The sequence below is a fragment of the Corythoichthys intestinalis genome, chromosome 14 (assembly GCF_030265065.1).
Source record: "Corythoichthys intestinalis isolate RoL2023-P3 chromosome 14, ASM3026506v1, whole genome shotgun sequence".
Taxonomy (NCBI): Eukaryota; Metazoa; Chordata; class Actinopteri; order Syngnathiformes; family Syngnathidae; genus Corythoichthys; species Corythoichthys intestinalis.
Window position 1 is genome coordinate 6,825,527 of NC_080408.1, and position 18,872 is coordinate 6,844,398.

General features: G+C 40.3%; 1 protein-coding gene across 5 annotated transcripts in view; it reads right to left on the minus strand.

Annotated features, from left to right (window-relative positions):
- Window positions 1-17,787, minus strand: part of camsap2b (calmodulin regulated spectrin-associated protein family, member 2b) — a 94,073-nt gene extending 76,286 nt beyond the window's left edge. For 4 of the 5 annotated variants that reach the window (XM_057857023.1, XM_057857020.1, XM_057857021.1 and 1 more), the window contains exons 1-3: window positions 17,589-17,787; window positions 17,285-17,439; window positions 513-772 (exon numbers count right to left, since the gene is read on the minus strand). In XM_057857023.1, the coding sequence (XP_057713006.1) occupies window positions 513-772; window positions 17,285-17,439; window positions 17,589-17,656 (483 nt within the window). In that variant the 5' untranslated portion in view covers window positions 17,657-17,787. Of the gene's footprint in view, window positions 1-512; window positions 773-17,284; window positions 17,497-17,588 lie in introns of all 5 variants that reach the window. The other variant, XM_057857022.1, reaches the window with a different exon arrangement.
- Between the last annotated feature and the right edge of the window lie 1,085 nt (window positions 17,788-18,872).

Sequence of the window (18,872 nt, forward strand, 5' to 3'; positions counted from 1 at the left end):
AATATGATCATTAAACATTTTATAATTTGACTTATGTAAAAAATGTGAAAACTCATGTAAAAACATGACAATTGTGTAAAAATGATGTTTATGAAAAAATCTGAAAAACATATCTCATAAAAACGTGAAAACTATCACCTAAAAACATAAGTATGTAAAAACGTGATAATTATCAAGTTTTCAAATGTCAAAATTAGATCATTACGTAAAAATGTGAGATGTAAAAATGTGATCACTATCAAGTAAAAAATGATCAATTATCATGTAAAAACGTGAGATTATCATGTAACACGTGTAAATACATCACTTTAAAACATTGAAAGAGGAACGATTTCCTGACCCATGTATTGTTGTATCACCCTATCGTGACATAATTGTTATCGTGAGCCTAATATTGCAAATCGTATCGTATCGTTAGCATCTGGTTTTCTTTCAATATAACAAAGAGAAATCAAATCGTAAAACAAATATACATACATATTTCTTGATTGTATCAAGACATAATCACTTACCATGAGTATCGGAGTGCGAGTCAGATCTCTCTCTGTGACAAGTCTATCCTGATCCGTGACATAAAGACCTTTCTGGGCCAGCGCCTGGATGACGGCATTGTGGCCTAGTAAAGGTTTGACGGCATCACTTCGAAGGATCAGACTTCCCGCCCGGCAGTAGAGCTCTGCGGACTGGAGTAGGCTGGCCACTGGTGGCTTCAGGTGCTCCTGGTTGTACTGGTCCCTGTAGAAAGGCTCCGCAAGCTCATCCGGCACTTCATCTGGAAGGCAAGAGGGTTATATAGAGAGTAAATACCAAAGGAATATTAGCTATCGTACTGTAAAAAAAAAGTCAGGCAAATCAGATCAAATCATAATCAATTCCTGCTAGTTTTCTGCCAAAAGATGAACAGTTTGATGTGATAGTTTGGCTAAATCCACTAAGAGTATGATAATATATCGAAAAGGTGATGTATCGCGATACTTTGTAGCTCAAAAGGTTGGCGCTGCAGAGTTGATGCAAATAACCCCTACAGGACCCTTTAGGGTACGACTCCTATTAAGCACTGGAAGTTTGGCGCAGATGTGTGCCAAGTTATGACTTTTCCAAATTTGTGGCGAGACAAAATGGCGATGGTCATTTTCACTTTCCTGTTTTGACTCTTCTGCTTCAATGAAAACTCATCAGGCAACTGAACACATGTCTTAAGTCTCCCCTGATGCAGGTTTGAGGTCAATTTTTTTTCCCCTTGGAGGAGTGCCTGTCTAGTAAAAAAATGGCGTTTCCTGTTCCCAGCAAGGGGCGCCAGGCCTTATTTCAATGCAGTCGTGTTCAGGCTGGGGTACCTCACATACATGCCGGATATGAAAAAGATTTAACCTTGTATCAGGGATTTATTAGTCGTTTACTGAATTAAGCGTGTCGCCAAAAAACTTTGCCACCCCGCCCAGGTCAGGCCCATGGATGAAAACTCACCATTTTGAAAACTTAAGATCTCATATGTCTCATGAACAGTCTCACCAATTTTGAGGAGGCTCCAACTAATTCGCTAGGTGCCAATGTCTCAGATATGCATCCTGTTATTCGATATAAATTTCACATTCGATCCAAAATACGTGATTCTTGTTGGGTTTACGGGTGCAAGACAAACCTATTTTTATTTAAAATCTGAAATAAACTTACTAATTACAAATCAGGTTTTGGCATGTTGCCTTCCAACCATCCCAATTTGCAGCAAAAGTGTTTCACAAAGAATAGCAGTAAGCTTCGCTAGCTTTGGCTATTCCGTTTGCCTCTCGTTTTACAATATTCATATGAGCAGGACCTCAGGACTGACAGTGAGGTAGAGTATCACTAAAACATATGCCTAGATGCTAAAAGACAAGCTTGCCTAGACCATAAGATTGCTTATTTCAGCAATTGTATAATGACATTATCTTTATAAAACAAGAATATTATCCAAACAATGTTTTTCAAATACTTGCAAGACGCTCAAAGATTAAATCTGAACTGTCCTGGAATGACTGACTATCACAGCAAACTGTTTGTCTGTGCTTTGACACAGTACAGCTTGCTATTTTCTTCAAATCTGTTTGACGTGATGAGCTAATAGGATTAGAGTTGTCTTCATACAGTGTGCAGGCTACTTCTTCCACACAGACACAAGTGTACAATACACACATAAGCATTTCTGTCATGCTTTTTGTTTGGTCACATGGTCTCCAATGACACACCAGAGCTCACCTCTGCTTCATGTGCATAGGATTAGTCATACAAATGTCTGCGTTAGCACATCTACAGTATGTGCGCAAATCGGAGAGTGTATTCCTGGTGGGAATTTCCTCCCTGCTTGCGTTTTAGTCATTCAAAGGATGCTAAAGCATCTGTTTTCTTATCTTTGGTCCTCCAAATATAAAGGGATAAAGCGGGACAAAAAGAAAGTCAACAGAAGAGGAGAAGAACAAACAACAACAAGACATACATGATTACACACCTATGCTACCTATGAGCTTAGTGGTGCTATCGTTAGCTAATGATGTTTACCAGTGGACACCATGTGGGGCGCCCGATAATCGAAGAGAAAGAGGAGGGAAGGTGAGTCAAAAGGAGACTTGATTAGGTAGGGTGGAGCATACACAATTCAGCAATGTGAGATGTGAAACCCAGTATTATATAAATCAGCTGTAAGTGTGGATATGTTGACATCCTATTCTATGCTGCCTGATCGCTAATCCTGGCATTGACAATCTCTCTGCCTGAGTTTGTTCACGCATGACTGGGTGCAATTAGACAAACTCAGACGTGTGATATTCCTGCAGAAAAGTGGAAATGCTGCGAGGGGGCCAGCCCAAGCACTGCCCTAGCCAATCGGGGAAGGGGGGCAGTGCGGCTCACCCCTCCTCTCGCAGCTATGGTGAAGGGGCCACCGTCATCCCCCCGGGACTCAGGGCGGTCCCGCAGACTATCTGCGCCCCCGTTGACGAGCCCTCAGGGAAGGAATGAGGGGATGCACCACCACCACGCCTTGCCGGCCCACACCACCGCTTGCCCAACCAGACCACAAATCCCCAAATCCACAGCACACCATGGGACCCCCACGGCCCAAGACAGGAGAGGATCCCCACCCGGTAGGGGCGTCACCCCGACACCCCACCGGTGCCTAGCCAGCGAGCCGCACTGTGGCCTAAAGAGGCTCATCCCTCCTCCCGCAACTCCAGCGAAGGGGCCACCGTCATCCCCTAGGACCCATGACCGTTCCGCAGACCATCCGTGCCTCCCATTGACTAGCCCTCAGGGAAGGGATGAGGGGACGTGCCACTGATCCCATGCCCACCCCCACCAGTAACCCGCCCACTAGGCCTGAACGATATATCGTTTAAACATCGCCATCGCGATGTGCGCATGCGCAATAGTCCCATCGCAAGGACGTGCGATAGTTTTTTCATTTCATTTTTTTAAATCCACAAACGTTTGTTTTGAGCAAGGAGCGAGAAGGAGAGTGAACAGTCTCTCATTCTCTCCAGCTCGCAGTCATCGGCTCCTCCCCCTCCCCTGCTAGAGCGGAGTGGAGGGAGGAGGGGCCGAACAGCAGAGCGGAGGGAGGAGGGGCCGTTTTCAAAGTGAAAGCAAGCAATCAAGCAGCACGTTGAATAGGGAAGACTGTCTCCAAAAGGAGTTTTGGAAGTATTTTGGCTATCGACAAGAATATAAGGAACAAAAAACAGCCCTGTTGACAGTGCCTCGCCATGGTTGCCTCAACAAGAAGTAATCCGTCGAACATGTGGGACCATTTAAAACGCAGGTATCTATGCATTCCTGCTACGAGCTTCCCATCAGAGGCTTTTTAGTACAGGTGGGAACATTGTTACGTGCCAACGTTGTTGTCTCAAGCCTGCAATGGTGGATAAACTAGTAGTCTTGGCCAAAAACCTATGAGACCCAGTTGAGAATTGCTGAGCAAGGAAGGTGGACGATATGCAGACAAATACATAAATTTGGGAGTTAAAATGGTTCTGTTATTCATCAGTTATTTGCTGTTATTCAGTTCAATTATTTACAAGTTCAATTGAGTTTCTGTTTCTTTTATATTTAAATTAACTGTAAATCGTATTTTTCAAATAACTATAGTACAGCTGCACATAAAGTTTTGATACTTAATATTTTTTAAATATTTTTACAACTTTGTTGCAGTTTTGCAGTTCTATATTGTTATATTTTGTGTAAACAACTCAGGGGACTAATGCACTTGCACTTTTATTTGACAGATTTAATATTTAAGTTCAAATATGTTGACAACTTTATTGTTTTACTGAGGTTCTTATTTATTGTTATAGTTTGTGAACAACTCTTATTTGTCATATTTAATATTTTTGTTCAAATATGTTTACAACTTTGTTGTTATTTTACCGAAGTTGTTATTTATTGTTATATTTTGTCAAAAACTCAGGGGACGAATGCACCTGCTCTTTTATTTGTCATTTAATGTATTTGCTGCTGTTGAAGTGTCAAATATTGTGTTCAAGAAATTATCTATTTTGTGCAGACATGGCTTCCTGGATCCCTTCATAATAATACAGCAATCTTAATCATTCACAAATGAAACGGTATTATATGAATACACTGTGGTCACGGTGTGTCATGCAAAGTATTTCCAAACAGCTATTCAAGTCATCTAGTGAATATTTCTTTAAAAAAAATTTTTTTTTTTTTTTTTTTTTTTTTTACTATCGCAATATAATATCGCAATATATTGCACACCTAAAAAAAATCGCAACAATAGTTTTTTCCAATATCGTTCAGGCCTACCGCCCACCCAGACCTCCAACTCCCCAACTGACACAGCACACAGCGGGACCCCCACGGCTCACTAGGCCTGGGGCAGGAAAGGATCCCCACCTGGAGGAGGCGACACTCCGCCACCCCACTGGCGCCCAGCCAACCATCCGCACTGGGGCCCCGGAGAGGCTCATCCCTCCTCCCGCAGCTCCGGCTAAGGGGCCACCTGTCAGGCCTCGGGCTGGGCAAGTGTGTGGGTGTGTCTGTCATGGATCAGGACCAGCACCTGACAGGTGGAGCGACGGCAGCTGTCAGCAATCATCATCAATGGCCTACATAAGCCAGCCAGAGCTCCACCACGTCGCTGGATCGTCTCTTTCAGTTTACTGTTAATGCCTTCTCATGTTGTGAATAATTCTATGTGGACTCATTTGATCATCTACCTATTTGCTTTCTTCCAGGATCTTGTCTACGCCTGTTGTGTATGGTACCTTTGCCCAATATTTCCACCCCACAGACTCCACAGCCCCAGTGAATAATAAGCTGCTTAAATTCCTACCCTCGCTATCTAGCGTGACTGTTTTGGGGTTCTAAGCCCATGATCATCCCCCGGGACCCAGAAAAGTCCCGCAGACCATCTACACCTCCCATTGACTAGCAATCAGAGAAGGGATGAGGGGACGTGCCACCACTCCCCATGCCTGCGCCCATCACAACCCCCCAACAGACATGTCACATCGCGGGACCCCCAAAGCTAACTAGGCCCGGGGCAGCAAAGAATCCCCACCCGGAGGGAGCGACACCCCGCCACACCACTGGCACCCAGCCGGCGATCTGCACTGGGGCCCAAGCAGGATTCCCGGGTAGAAAAGAGAGAGGAAGACGTAAGCAGCAGAACACCGAGAGGCGGCCACGGGGCGGTGCGGGACCGGTGCCCTGACCCCCGCAAACAACAGCCCAGAAGAAGATGAGGCCCCGCTCTGGGCACCCCGCCATACTGTACTATTTAAAAGCATCAAGCATATACTGTAAAACACTTCATAGTAGCACCTTGAATGACAGCTAGTTACAACAACTTACCTAGCCTGACTACAGAGAAAAAGCCTCAGGTAATTAACTCAAAGGTAATATCAACTTCTAATTAAATTCCAAATAAAGAATCAGACAATGAGAAAACATAATGTTTTAACAAAGCATTCATAATGATCTGAAGTGTGCAACTAAATGGCATTTACCCTAAAAATGAATACATAAAAATTGCTGCTAGCACAAAAAATATGCTTGGTCAAGAGGAGAAAAATTTCCATTGTGTTGGCCATCAAAGAGGAAAAAGACAGGAAGTAACAGCAACAGGAAGTCCAGGAACGTAGATGACTGCTGCCGGGGGACCCCCGAGGCCCAGCTCAGCAATGTTTACCAACCGACATTGCAGCTATACTTTGTAAAACAATCTATTATTGTCTAGAAAATATACAGTACTGTTGAAATACCGAGTCATTCTTCAGTAAACTGGACACAAGCTAGTTTCTTAACATAGCATTGAATGCTTGTTCCAATGCATTTTACAAGAGACATTTAGGACACCATCTGAAGTTTATATGGGAATCCAAATTTAGTGTGGCACTCTAGTACCCGGTGTCCCTTTTTTGTGCTTTGATGATAAAAGATAAGAGCATCACAGCCATCTAAGGGCATCTGGAAAGTGAGCAACACTAGTTACATCACAGCCAGTCAGGGTCATTGCAGGGTCTGCTACAATGCTAGCCGTTAACACAATGACATGCGATTGTCCCTGTCCATCTTTAACAATTAAATTATCATATATTTACAGTTAGAATTTCCAGCAGTGATATAAATATTCATAACCTTTAAAGCAATCCAGTCATTCACAGCCTGTACTTTTAAGCTAGCTGGGCTAATGCTTTGCCATTTTACAAGGCATATCATTGAAAGCAGCTAGCTATTTTCAAATTAAAGTTCTTAAAATATTACAGAACTTCATGTATCATGTTATTTGCATTCTTTGTCCGAAGCAGCGTTTAAACTGACAGTCATAGGATGTATTTTTTTACTTTATTTATTTATTTTCCCTTCAGGCATGACAAATCCGAACAAACATACAGCATTTATATGTGTTTACAATTAATTCAACCCGAAAAGAAAAGGGCAGACGGGAGAAGCCGAAGCTTATTGAAACCCACCCCCAGTTAGAGCTGGGCGGTAAACCGAAAATTTACCGTCACCGAAATTCTTCACGATGACCGACGTAATTTTGACCATGTCGGTAAATTCGGTAAATTAATAAAACAAGAAAATAGTCTTTTCATCCCGCTTTGACTCTGTGTTGTTCGTCTATGCTCATTCCCCTTTAAGAAAGCAGTGAATGTACTTACGTAGGGAGTCACGTGATCATCAGGAAGCCAATCAAAGAGAAGCCCGGTAAGCTAACGCTAGCAGCTAATGCTACAAGCAAAACGTGATGGAGTGTGGCTTAAGGGAGGTTCGCCAAACTTTCACCCGACATTTAATAGACTCTTGGTGGCATCCAGACGGGCTTTCACCAGCTGTCCTCCCTTGTTCTCACAATTTCCGGAGATGGTGCTTTCAGTGCTTTCTACCGGTAGCCAGGCCACAGGCTAACGCTAGCCGCTAACGCTAGCGGCCGCTAGCGGCTAACGCAACAAATGAACGTGATGGAACCGGATAGCGGCTCAAACCTTGTCGAAACGGCTGAATTTAATGAGTGGATTGGGCATGGACTGCCTCTAGCAATTACTATGTCGCGTTATTTTGTAACTGACTGTGTGTGATTTCTCTGATAGCTTTTGTGATGGTAAAGCATTCAGCATAAAGCACAAATGGCCCCAGCTATTTTTCTGTATGTGTTTAATTCTGTGTCATTATTGCTATCATAAAATCTTAAGTGTTTCATTTGCAGAAGATCAATATAGCTTTAATGTGTGTCTGTCTGTCTGTCTGTTTGGGGGTTCATGTATGTGTGCATTTATTAAAAAATGCACTGGGGGGGGGACCCTGAAACCATAAAGTAAACACTTGTATTGAATAATTATGTCACAGCAGCCATTAACAATAAATTGTCTTTTTGAAGTGTACTGTTCGAGCTGCAAGTCATTTGTGTTACAATGACATGTTTGCACAGGCATATCGATTTTGACAATGTACATTGTTCAAGCCATACACTCTGTTATAAATGCTCATACTTGAATTCTTATTGTTTACAATTCATTTGTATAAACCTAATGTCTAGACTGCATGTACATTTGTTAAATATATCAAATTGAATGCTGGTAACTAAATCAACAAGAAACTGTTAATCTGTATTTCATGCATTGATTCAGATTTTCAAATTATATAACAGTCCGCTTGGACGACTTTATCGTCATTTATCGTTATCGAGATAAATCTGCTCCATTTATCGTGATACATGTTTAAGGCCATATCGCCCACCCCTACCCCCAGTATACCATATAGGACGCAGAAAATATCGAATAACAATTTTTGACACTCAGATTTCGTAGTGATTACAAGTTTTTGTTTTGTTTTTGTTTTTTGAATCACTTCCTTTTCAATAGCCCAGATCAACAAGAAGTGACCAGTAAATGCCCCAAAATATACAGGAAATGACGACCCTCGTGAGGAAAAGCGGCATGGAAAATGGAAGGATGGATGGATGCCCCGAAATGAACTCGCTGCCTGGCATTGGCTGCCATTGACGGCCATAGGATCATTTTAGGTCACTTCTTTTTCAGTAACCCAAACTCAACAGGAAGTGACCTGTAAATGCCCTAAAATCAACTCACTGAAAATAAACAGGAAATGACATTAAATGCCCCATAATTAACTTGTTGGCTGCCACTGACGACCATAAAATAATTTTGGGTCATTTCATTCTTTAGTAACCCAAAATCAACAGGACCTGACCTGTAAACGTCCTAAAATTAACAGGAAGTGACCAGTAAATGCTCCAAAATCAACTGGAAGTGACTAAAAATCAACAGGAAATGGCTTGAAATACCCCGAAATTCACTCATTGCCAGGCATTGGCTGCCACTGACGGCAATACGATTATTTTGGGTAATTTGCTTTTCAGTAACCCAAAATCAACAGAAAGTGAGTTGTAAATGCCCCAAATCCAAAGGAAGTGACTAAAAATCAACAGGAAATGACTTGAATTGCCCTGAAATCAACTCATTGCTTGGCATTGGCTGCCACTGACGGCCATAGGATATGAGAGACAGTGAGAACCAAAAGTGGTTTGACATGTGGCAAAACTGATTTTGCCATGTGGCATTTTTTTTGCAATGTGGCAAAAGTGGCATTTGCCATTTGGCATTTTTTTGCCATGTGGCATGTTTTTGCCATGTTGCCAATGGATTTTGCCATGTGGCATTTTTTTGCCATGTTGAAAAATGGATTTTGCATGTGGCATTTTTTTGCCATGTGGAAAAATTGATTTTGCCATGTTGCATTTTTTTGCCATGTGGAAAAATGGATTTTGCCAAGTGGCATTTTTTTTTTTTTTTTGCCATGTGGCTTTTTTTTTTTTTTTTTTTTTTTGGTCATGTGGCAAAATTTGCATGTGCATACTCATCAATGGCACGAACGTGCATGGCCTCCAAAAAGGCCACACACACACACACAAAAAAAGCCACAAAACAAAATCAATTTTGCCACATACCAAAAAATGTCAAAATTCATTTTTCCAGATGCCCAAAAAATGCCACATGGCAAAATCCATTTTGCCACATGGCAAAAAAAAAAAAAATGCCTCATGGCAAAATCAATTTCGCCACATGGCAAAATCCACTTTGCCACATACCATATACCAATTTCGTTTTTGGCCCTGCTGTAGGATAGGATCATTTAGGGTCACTTCCTTTTCAGTAACCCACAATCAATCAGGAAGTGAGGTGAATGCCCCAAAATCCACAGGAAGTGACTAAAAATCAACAGGAAATGACATGAAATCCCCCCAAATTAACTCATTGGCTGCAACTACGGACCATAAAATCATTTTGGGCCCTTCCTTTTCAGTAACCCAAAATCAACAGGAAGTGACCTGTAAATGCCCTGAAATGAACAGGAAGTGACTGAAAATCAACAGGATATGACTTAAATTGCCCTGAAATCAACTCATTGCCTGGAACTGGCTGCCACTGACGGCCATAGGATAGGAGAGACAGTGAGAACCACAAGTGGTATTTGCCATGTGGCATTTTTTTTTTGCCATGTTGCAAAATGGATTTTGCCATGTGACATTTTTTTTTTGCCACGTGGCAAAATTTTAACGTGCAAAGCTGTCAAATGCATGGACGTGTATGACCTGCAAAAATGCCATATACCCAAAAAATGCCACGTACCAAAAAAAAAACAACACAAAACAAAATCCATTTTGCCACATACCAAAAAATACCACATGTCAAAATACTTTTTGCGGTGTGGCAAAATCAATTTTGCCACACCGCAAAAAATAAATGCAAAGGGCTATACAAATAAAATTGATTTGAATTGAATTGAAAATCAATTTTGCCACATGGCAAAAACCATTTTGCCACATAACATATACCACTTTTCAAATACCATATACCACTTTTCGTTTATGGCCCTGCTGTAGGATAGGATCATTTTGGGTCACTTCCTTTTCAGTAATCCAAAATCAACTGGAGGTGAGGTGTAAAAATCCACAGGAAGCGACTAAAAATCAACAGGAAATGACATGAAATGCCCCAAAATTAACTCATTGGCTGCCACTGACGGCCATAGACGTCTAATCAGTTTGAAGTGGGAGGGATGGCATCAAATGAACGAATGTTCATGTGATAAACTTGCAGTACAAGGATGAAAATAGATTGTTGATGATGATGATTTTATGACTCATGTATCGATAATTGATGTATCGCCATATTGTGAGATCATCTTTATCGCAAACCATATCGTATCGTGATCTACCCTGAAGTTCCCACCCTTACTGTTTATTTACACCCTTTTTCCCTATACTTGTGTTTTTATATTTCAACTCTTCGGCACAAACATCATTTATTCTAATCACAGCCGTACAGGCTCGAGGTTACGGCTATGAATCGGGCCACAGTTCTTGGCAAAGCTCGGAGCGGAAAGTATGTCATCAGAGGGACAAGGAAAAAAACCAAGCAAAAGGAAGGCTTTCAAAGAAGAGCAACAGTGGAGTGTTCTCACATGTTGCTTTCCTCTCTTTTCACTATTAGATCGTGGTTTTGGGTGGCTTTAAAAGAATTAAACGAGGCTCAGTTTGACACACTGATGGTTTTCGGTCTTTTGATTGTCCTTATCTCAGATTTGTTGTCAGACCATTTTCAAACAAAAGGTGTCGTGCCATAACAGATGAGCATTCATATGCGTGAGGATAGAAACAGAACCAATCCACATTGAGTAATAAATCCAGTGGCTTGGCAGGATTTATACAAGTGGCAAAAAAAAGCTTAAGGCTGACTGGTGCTGAGAAGGTTGACTACCAACTGTTGAGACACATTTGTTTTGTATTGTACAATATTACATTTAGATTAGGGCTGTCAAACGATTAAAATTTTAATCGAGTTAATTACAGCTTAAAAATTAATTAATCGTAATTCAAACCATTCCTAAAATATGCCATATTTTTCTGTAAATAATTGTCGGAATGGAAAGATAAGAGACAAGACGGACATAAACATTCAGCATACTGTAAATAAGTTCTGTATTTGTTTATTATAACAAAAAATCCACAAGATGGCGTTAACATTATTAATATTCTTTCTGTTAAAGGGATCCACGGATAAAAACTTGTAGTTGTTAAAAGATACATTTGATTACAAGTTATAGTAATTTTATATTAAAACCCCTCTTAATATTTTCGTTTTCAGCCACATCGCTTTTCTTTTTGTAAAACTTTTTTTTTTTTAAGAGATAGGAATATTGTTTTTGTTGTGCTTTCACTAAATGATACTATAGCGACTTAACTGTTCCGCCCAAATGCATGATGGGAAATTGGGCAACCACGACTGTCAGTGGTGGCTGCAAATGGTATACAGTATGTTCTGTGTTGTGTTCAATGGCGTACCGCAAGCAACACGTCACTTCCGCTCATTAATATTCATGACATTAGCTACTGTTGCTAAGTAGGGACAAGCCACCGGTTGTCCCTAATTGGAAATGAATGGAAATCGTGTACGAAGGAGATGTTTACAGAGCTAAACCTACCAATTCTCTCCGAAAATGATGTGCCTGGTGCCAAATTCGCTGGCAAAGATGTGGAAGAACATAAAAATGTTCAGTTAAAGAGATGGCTTGAGTGTCGAAGGCTGAAAAAGACGAAAAAAACGAGCCGACCTAAGCATAGCTTCAGCTTTTTTATCGACGCGACTGACAATGACATTCTCCTGTTTCAACAAGCTATCCTTTACCATCAGCCCTGTCTTTCTTATATATCCTCTGGTTGTCCTACGTCTCTTACCGTTCTTGGGGGTAATTTAGTTAGCTTTGTGTAGCGATCGCAAAAGCTACTCAGTGACAGCCAACGAACACTTTAAATTTTTTCATTGATAACAAATCGTAATTCTATAATTTATTTACACTTCCCCCTTACTAAAGTTGTTTTTTATATATACTGTATATAACAGAAACGGTAACAGTGGCAGTCAGATACCATTGTAATTCTTTTCAGGTCATTCATTGTCAGACAGAAGCAGTACGGCACAACGTTACGCTAAAAAAATAAGTTAAAAATATAAAAATGGCTTACCTCTTTGTCCTCTGAAAGACCATGCCAACCCAACAAAATGTTTACTATATATGAAATGTGAATGGATTCACCAAGCTGGTGTTAAAGTCCGCGCAAGTTGATTCTGTCTTCACATTTTTTCCTCCCGAGTTTTTGGTTTCCGGAAACGTATGAAGAAAACATCCTTCATGTGTCGTAATCTCTAGAGTCGTTTATACAAGTTCCAAAAAAGCAATGGGTGATCGGCATGTTCGTTTTTGAAAGATTACCGGAGAAAAGTGGCACAAATTACGTTGTTTCTATGCGAGGGTGGGTCTATAATGTCCCACTTCGGCTTTACTTCCGCTTTACGATGCGACGTGACGGTCTAAAAATAGCATGCAGGCGGTACGCCATTGGGCATGTTAAGTAAAAGCGTCTCCTGCTCGGCCCAAATGCATGATAGGAAGTTGGGCAACCATGACTGTCAGTGGTGGCTGCAAAGTATCGGAATCGGCAAAAAAAATATCGGACATGCCTTTTTTTAATAAATAGATATTTTATAATTAAATCGTTTTCTAATTGTATTTAACGTTACAGACATGATATGTTACACTCATCCAGAGTCTTTAGTTTAGGCTTAAGGTTGGGTTATCAAATTTATCCCAATAAAGCGATTATTAATTTTTTTTAAAAATGTATCACGTTAAAATATTTAATGCAATTAATGCATGTGCTGCACGACCCACTCACGCATTGTCGCGCTCAATCTGTAATGGCACCATTTTACCTATAGAGAGAGCTAAAAGGCAGCATAAAATGAGTAGGTAAATTTTAGCAGCCTTAGGAGCCTTTTTTCAATTGGCTAAAGCCTTACAATCCCTCTCCCTACGATTAGAAATATCGAGGGAAGCAATTTGGGGAAGCAAGGTAGCAATTGATCTTTTTCTTAACACTCTATGTTATTTCCCAACGCAGAGAAGATATATCAATTGGTAGCACTACACACAGTCATGGTTGCTAAAGGTGTGTTACATCCACCCAACATGCATTTGGGCATGGCTATAGTATCATTTACTGATAGCTCAACAAATACACTAGATGGCAATATTTAGTCACAATATACAAAGTCCCAAGTCTTTCTATCCGTGGATCCCTCTCACAGAAAGAATGTTAATAATGTAAATGCCATCTTGAGGATTTATTGTCATAATAAACAAATACAGTACTTATGTACTGTATGTTGTATATATTCGTCCGAGTTTTATCCATTTTTTTTCTTAATGCATTGCCAAAATGTATATGATCGGGAAAAATTATCGGGAATGATTGGAATTGAATCGGGAGCAAAAAAAAAAAAGCAATCGGAACGGGAAATATCGGGATCGGCAGATACTCAAACTAAAACGATCGGGATCGGATCGAGAGCAAAAAAACATGATCGGAGCAACCCTAATTTCTGCATTGAGTTCAATTAGGTATTTTAAGAAAAAGAACGACTCTTGCGCTGCCCAAATGCATGATGGGAAGTCGGGCAACCATGAGTGTTAGTAGTGGCTGCCAAAGCTTAAGCCAATAATAGGCACAGTTTAATGAACGCCTGTGCATGCTCGCATTTTCACTCTGCTTTTTCACTCTCAATGTGCTAAAACGGGGTCATCGTAAACCATTTGAGGCAACGCATGAACGGGTCATTCCGTGCATGCGTTAACTGCGTCAAATATTTTAACGTGATTAATTTAAAAATTTAATTACCGTCTGTTAACGCGATAAAGCCCTAATTTAGATACAATCCAATTAAAAGCCCTTGTAAAAGTGAAAATCTTGGATATGACCTGAAGTGATTTAAAGCTGCTGTAACACTTTTAAAATTCCCCCATGACTCTCCCGAGACTAACATGTTTCTGTGTCAATGTTGCGGACAGACAAACAGCTATCTGGCGATACATGGGTCAGGAAATCATTCGTTCATTCTCTGCCATCCCTCCCACTTCAAACGGACTGGACATTTATGGCAGTCAGTGGCAGCCAATGCCAGAATATGAGGTCATTTTAAGGTATATGATGTCATTTCTTCTTGATTTCCGGTCACTTCATTTTCCTTTAGGGGCATTTCCTATTCATTTTGGGTTACTGAATAGGAAGTGACCTGTAAATGCCCTAAAATGAACAGAAAGTGACCTGTAAATGCCCACAAAATGCTCTGGTTTTAATGCCATTGACAGTACTAGATGCCCAATCTGGTCAAAATTAATTGGACGTCTAGCGCCATCAATAGCAGTGAGCTAACATAGACACTATTCTAATAGAAGATTTCAGTAGCAACCTGTTAGTTCCTTTTATTTTTAAACAGTGACACCTTTTCAAAACAATGTATCGACTCTTGGTAAGAGCATATTGCTAACCTTTTGGACAACAAAGTTTCACAATATATCGGCCGTCATGTCATTTCTTGTTGATTTTCGGTCACTTCCTGTTGACCTGTTGATTTTAGAGCATTTAAGGGTCACTTTCCTTTCGAAGGAAGTAACCCTTCCTACAGGTAACGTCCTGTTGATATTGGGTTACTGAATAGGAATTGACTCAACACTTGGTAACTTTTCAGTTTTGGTTGGTTTTAGCAACGCCAGTGGACAAAAGCGGTAGTGTTTTGCCTTAAGGAAGACTTGTGTTTCCCATGAGGACCAGCGCACACCCACAGTGTCGTAAAATCATCAATCAATCAATCAAAAAATAATCTCCCGGTCACCTGCTGATGGATTAAACAACATTTCTGTTTCCGGCGGCTGTGTGAAGGATGAATAGTAATACAGTAATGAATAGAGGCGTGCCAAATTTCCGATTCTTAGATTATTCTCGATTCGGCCGTGGAAGATTCGAGAACAATTCACAAACATCCAAATTCCGATTATTGAATTATACCAGGTAAAACGGAAGTAAAAGACAGTCAGCGCGGTCTTTGGGACGCAATGAGGAACGGACCGAGAGTAAATATCATGTTCAACTCATGCCGCTAGATAAAAAAACAATCATACCTGACTGCGGCCGACAGCCGCTACAAACAACGCCCAGTTGCTCGTTGCTACAAACATACGGCTACAGTAGGTATCATATATATGTAGAACTAGATGCAAAATGACAGACGAAGGCGGTGTTAGAACATATATTATTGAACAGAGATGCGAAATGACAGACTTTCCGGCGTTAGTTAACAGCCGCCATCTTAAGGCAGTACTAAAGCAGTGACTTCTCTAGAAGGCTCTGTTGTAGCGAACCTAATTAACTTAATTAAATTATCTAAAATACTCCTAAATCGGCAGAATCTTATCTTGAATCTATCTTTAAATGATGAAATAGTTTTAAAACTTTGACAAAAGCAGACAGAAGGGAAATTATGGAATAACGGGAGCAAATTTTAACAACTGTAACAGTTGATTCACAACATTAAATTAATTGAAATGTACTTTAAAGCTGCTGATACAGAATATTTTATTTACTGTTATTTTTGTATATTTGTTTACTGTTATATGCTAACTTGATACTGAAATAGTAGTTTGGTTTAGCCTGAGAGGATTTTTGAACAATTTTGGAACTAATGTACAAAACATTTATTTCAAAAAAAAAAAAAAAAAAGGAGGGGGGTGCATCAATAATCGTTTTATAATCGAATCGGAGCCTCTGAATCGTAATCGAATCGTTAGGTGCCCAAAGATTCCCAGATTCATTCCTAGTAATTAATACAGTTGTGGCTAAACAATAGCATTTGACGGTTAGCAACCGTGTGTCATAATGTGGGTAAACCACCCATCCCGAGTTCGGTTGAGGGGGAGGGGGGCCAGCAAGTGAAAGCCAGGGTGATGCTTTTTCTGTATATCCTGGTAGCCTCCCTTTTTTCCTCCGCAGACAAAACGTTTTGTCTCTTTTGTTGCTCTGCCACCTTTACAGAATTCGCACGATAGCATTCACATCGACTTCCGTCTTTATAATGAACGGGGAGAAGGTGAAGTGACATGCCGTAAAGCAATCAGCACATTTGTAGTTTTTTTTTGTGTGGCAGGATTTCTGACACACTCCTCAAAGTTAATTAGTGTCGGTGAAAGCGATACAGACTCCCTCAACATATTAAAGAGGCGTCATTCAACTAGCTGTCACTCGACATATTATCACAAATGTTATGATTTTATAAAGGTTGAAAAGTTACCTAGTGTTGCTTTAAATGCCCTAAAATGAACAGGAACTGACCTGTAAATGCCTAAAAATGAATAGGAAGTGATCTATAAATGCCTACTAAAGACTGACTATGAATAATCTCGTTTCAGTGCCATTGACGGCATTAGACGCCCAGTTTGGTCAAAATGAATTGGACATCTAGCGCTGTCAATGCAACCAGTGGGCTAACGTAGACACTAATCTAGTAGAAGATTTCAGTCGCGACCATTTGGTTCGTTTTATTTTCAAACGGTGACACCATTTTAAAACGATATATTAATTATTGGCAGGAGCATATCGATAACCTTTTGGACTACGAAGTACCTTTCTGATATATTGTCAAACCACAACCCAACACTCTTAACCACTAAACTAACCCATCAAAATACACTTAAACCATAGTCTTAGAAACACTATAGGTTTTTAGCTTTAGGTAATACATAAGGAAACTTTGAAACACTTTGCAAATATTTCATTTTTTGGGTGTATTTTGTGTCACTTGTCAATGACAAGGATATTTAAAACCTGTATTCCAAGGGTGAGAAAAATGCATATAAGGGTACCACCACCTACCCGAGCCAAACGCCTTGGCCACCAGCCACGTCAGGCTGGAGCAGATCTTCGCCCTGGTGAAGTCATAATGCTCGAAGCTCCTGATGGTAGGAACGATGAAGGTCCGCCTCACACCGCCGTCGTGCGCCGCATCTCCCATCGTCTCTGCTGCTCCACTGCGGCAGGAGGAGGTACCAAAAGCGAGTCAGGCGAAGGAATTCCTCCCGACGACGCTGGGTGACATCGCGTCCGTAGGAATTTAACACAGCTCGGAGGGAAAAAACGAAGCTTTCAGATGGTTGGAAGATCACGATTCCAAACTCACATCACTTTCACGTCCTCGCTTGTGCTGTAGTTGAGTAGATTCCTCCCCATTCCCGAGCACAAGGACATCCACGGAAGAAACTTTCACGCTAATAAGACACTTGTGATCATGTTGCTCCTTTGTTTTCTTTTTCTATTTGGTTCTCCTTCGCTAGCTCTTTCCTCGCCAGGCCGTCTCTGCGTTTTTCTGGCCGAACCGAACCGAGTCTACTGCGCAAGTGCGCATGCGTGCTCCACCCACCCGTTTCATCCTTGTCTGAGTCGTTTTTACGACTGTTTCCATCTTTTTTTTTTTTTTTTTTTTTTTAATACTGACACTTACTTAGCTTTCTGTGTATTTTGCAGATGATTAGCATATATTTTTCAAATTCAAATGTCTTTCTATCGTCCTGTACAAAAACCTGAGAGGTAAAAGTCCTTTAAAACAAAGGCAGGAACGTACTAAACGTATGATATAATCGAAAACATATTGTATCATATTTTTATTTAAATATCTTGTTCCTAAATTTTATCACGACCATTAAAAGAAAAAGATTTAGAAAAAATATTTGCGGAAAAATAGTGAATTTCCCTATCCGGCGCAATTTAAAAAAATATTGACTTATTTTTGTTCCGTAAAAAAACTGATACATGGCATTAAATATTGACAGAGCTTATTATAAAGCTCTCTGTCGCCCCCATTGGAGGCACGTTTTTATGTTTAAAAACGTTTTTTCATCCTTTGTCATCGTTAATGTATGTATTTAAAATTGTAATGTTTTTTTTTTATTAGCTACTCACTGATTAAATTAATCATTTTAGCGATATAAATGTACATAACTGGCTGCACGAGCCAAATAATTCCGAAAGATGGCAGTAGAGAAGCATACTAGTTTTAACCTGCCGTAAAACCACACTGAATTAGAACTAACGAAAGTTAGCATTAGCAACAATGTACTCCTACTGCAATCAGCGACATTTTAAAGAAGAAATTTATTTCTTCTTAAAAACGTGATTTTATCATTCAGAAGCTTCCCTTTAAACTATCAGAATTTCATAAACAAGTCCTCTTATCTTGGAAAAAATGGAAATTGGAAAAATTGATTTCCATATCCGGTGCATTTTTTTAAAATTATTTCTTATTTTTGTTCCTTAACTCACTCACTCCCAGACATTTTCACCGGAGCAAGGCCCTTCGCTCCCGGCCGTTTTACTGGATTTTGACTGATTTTGCAAAGCCCACAGAAAATTCGGTTCTATTGCTATATAAACATGGAACCCACCAAAAGAAAGATTAAACTCCCTT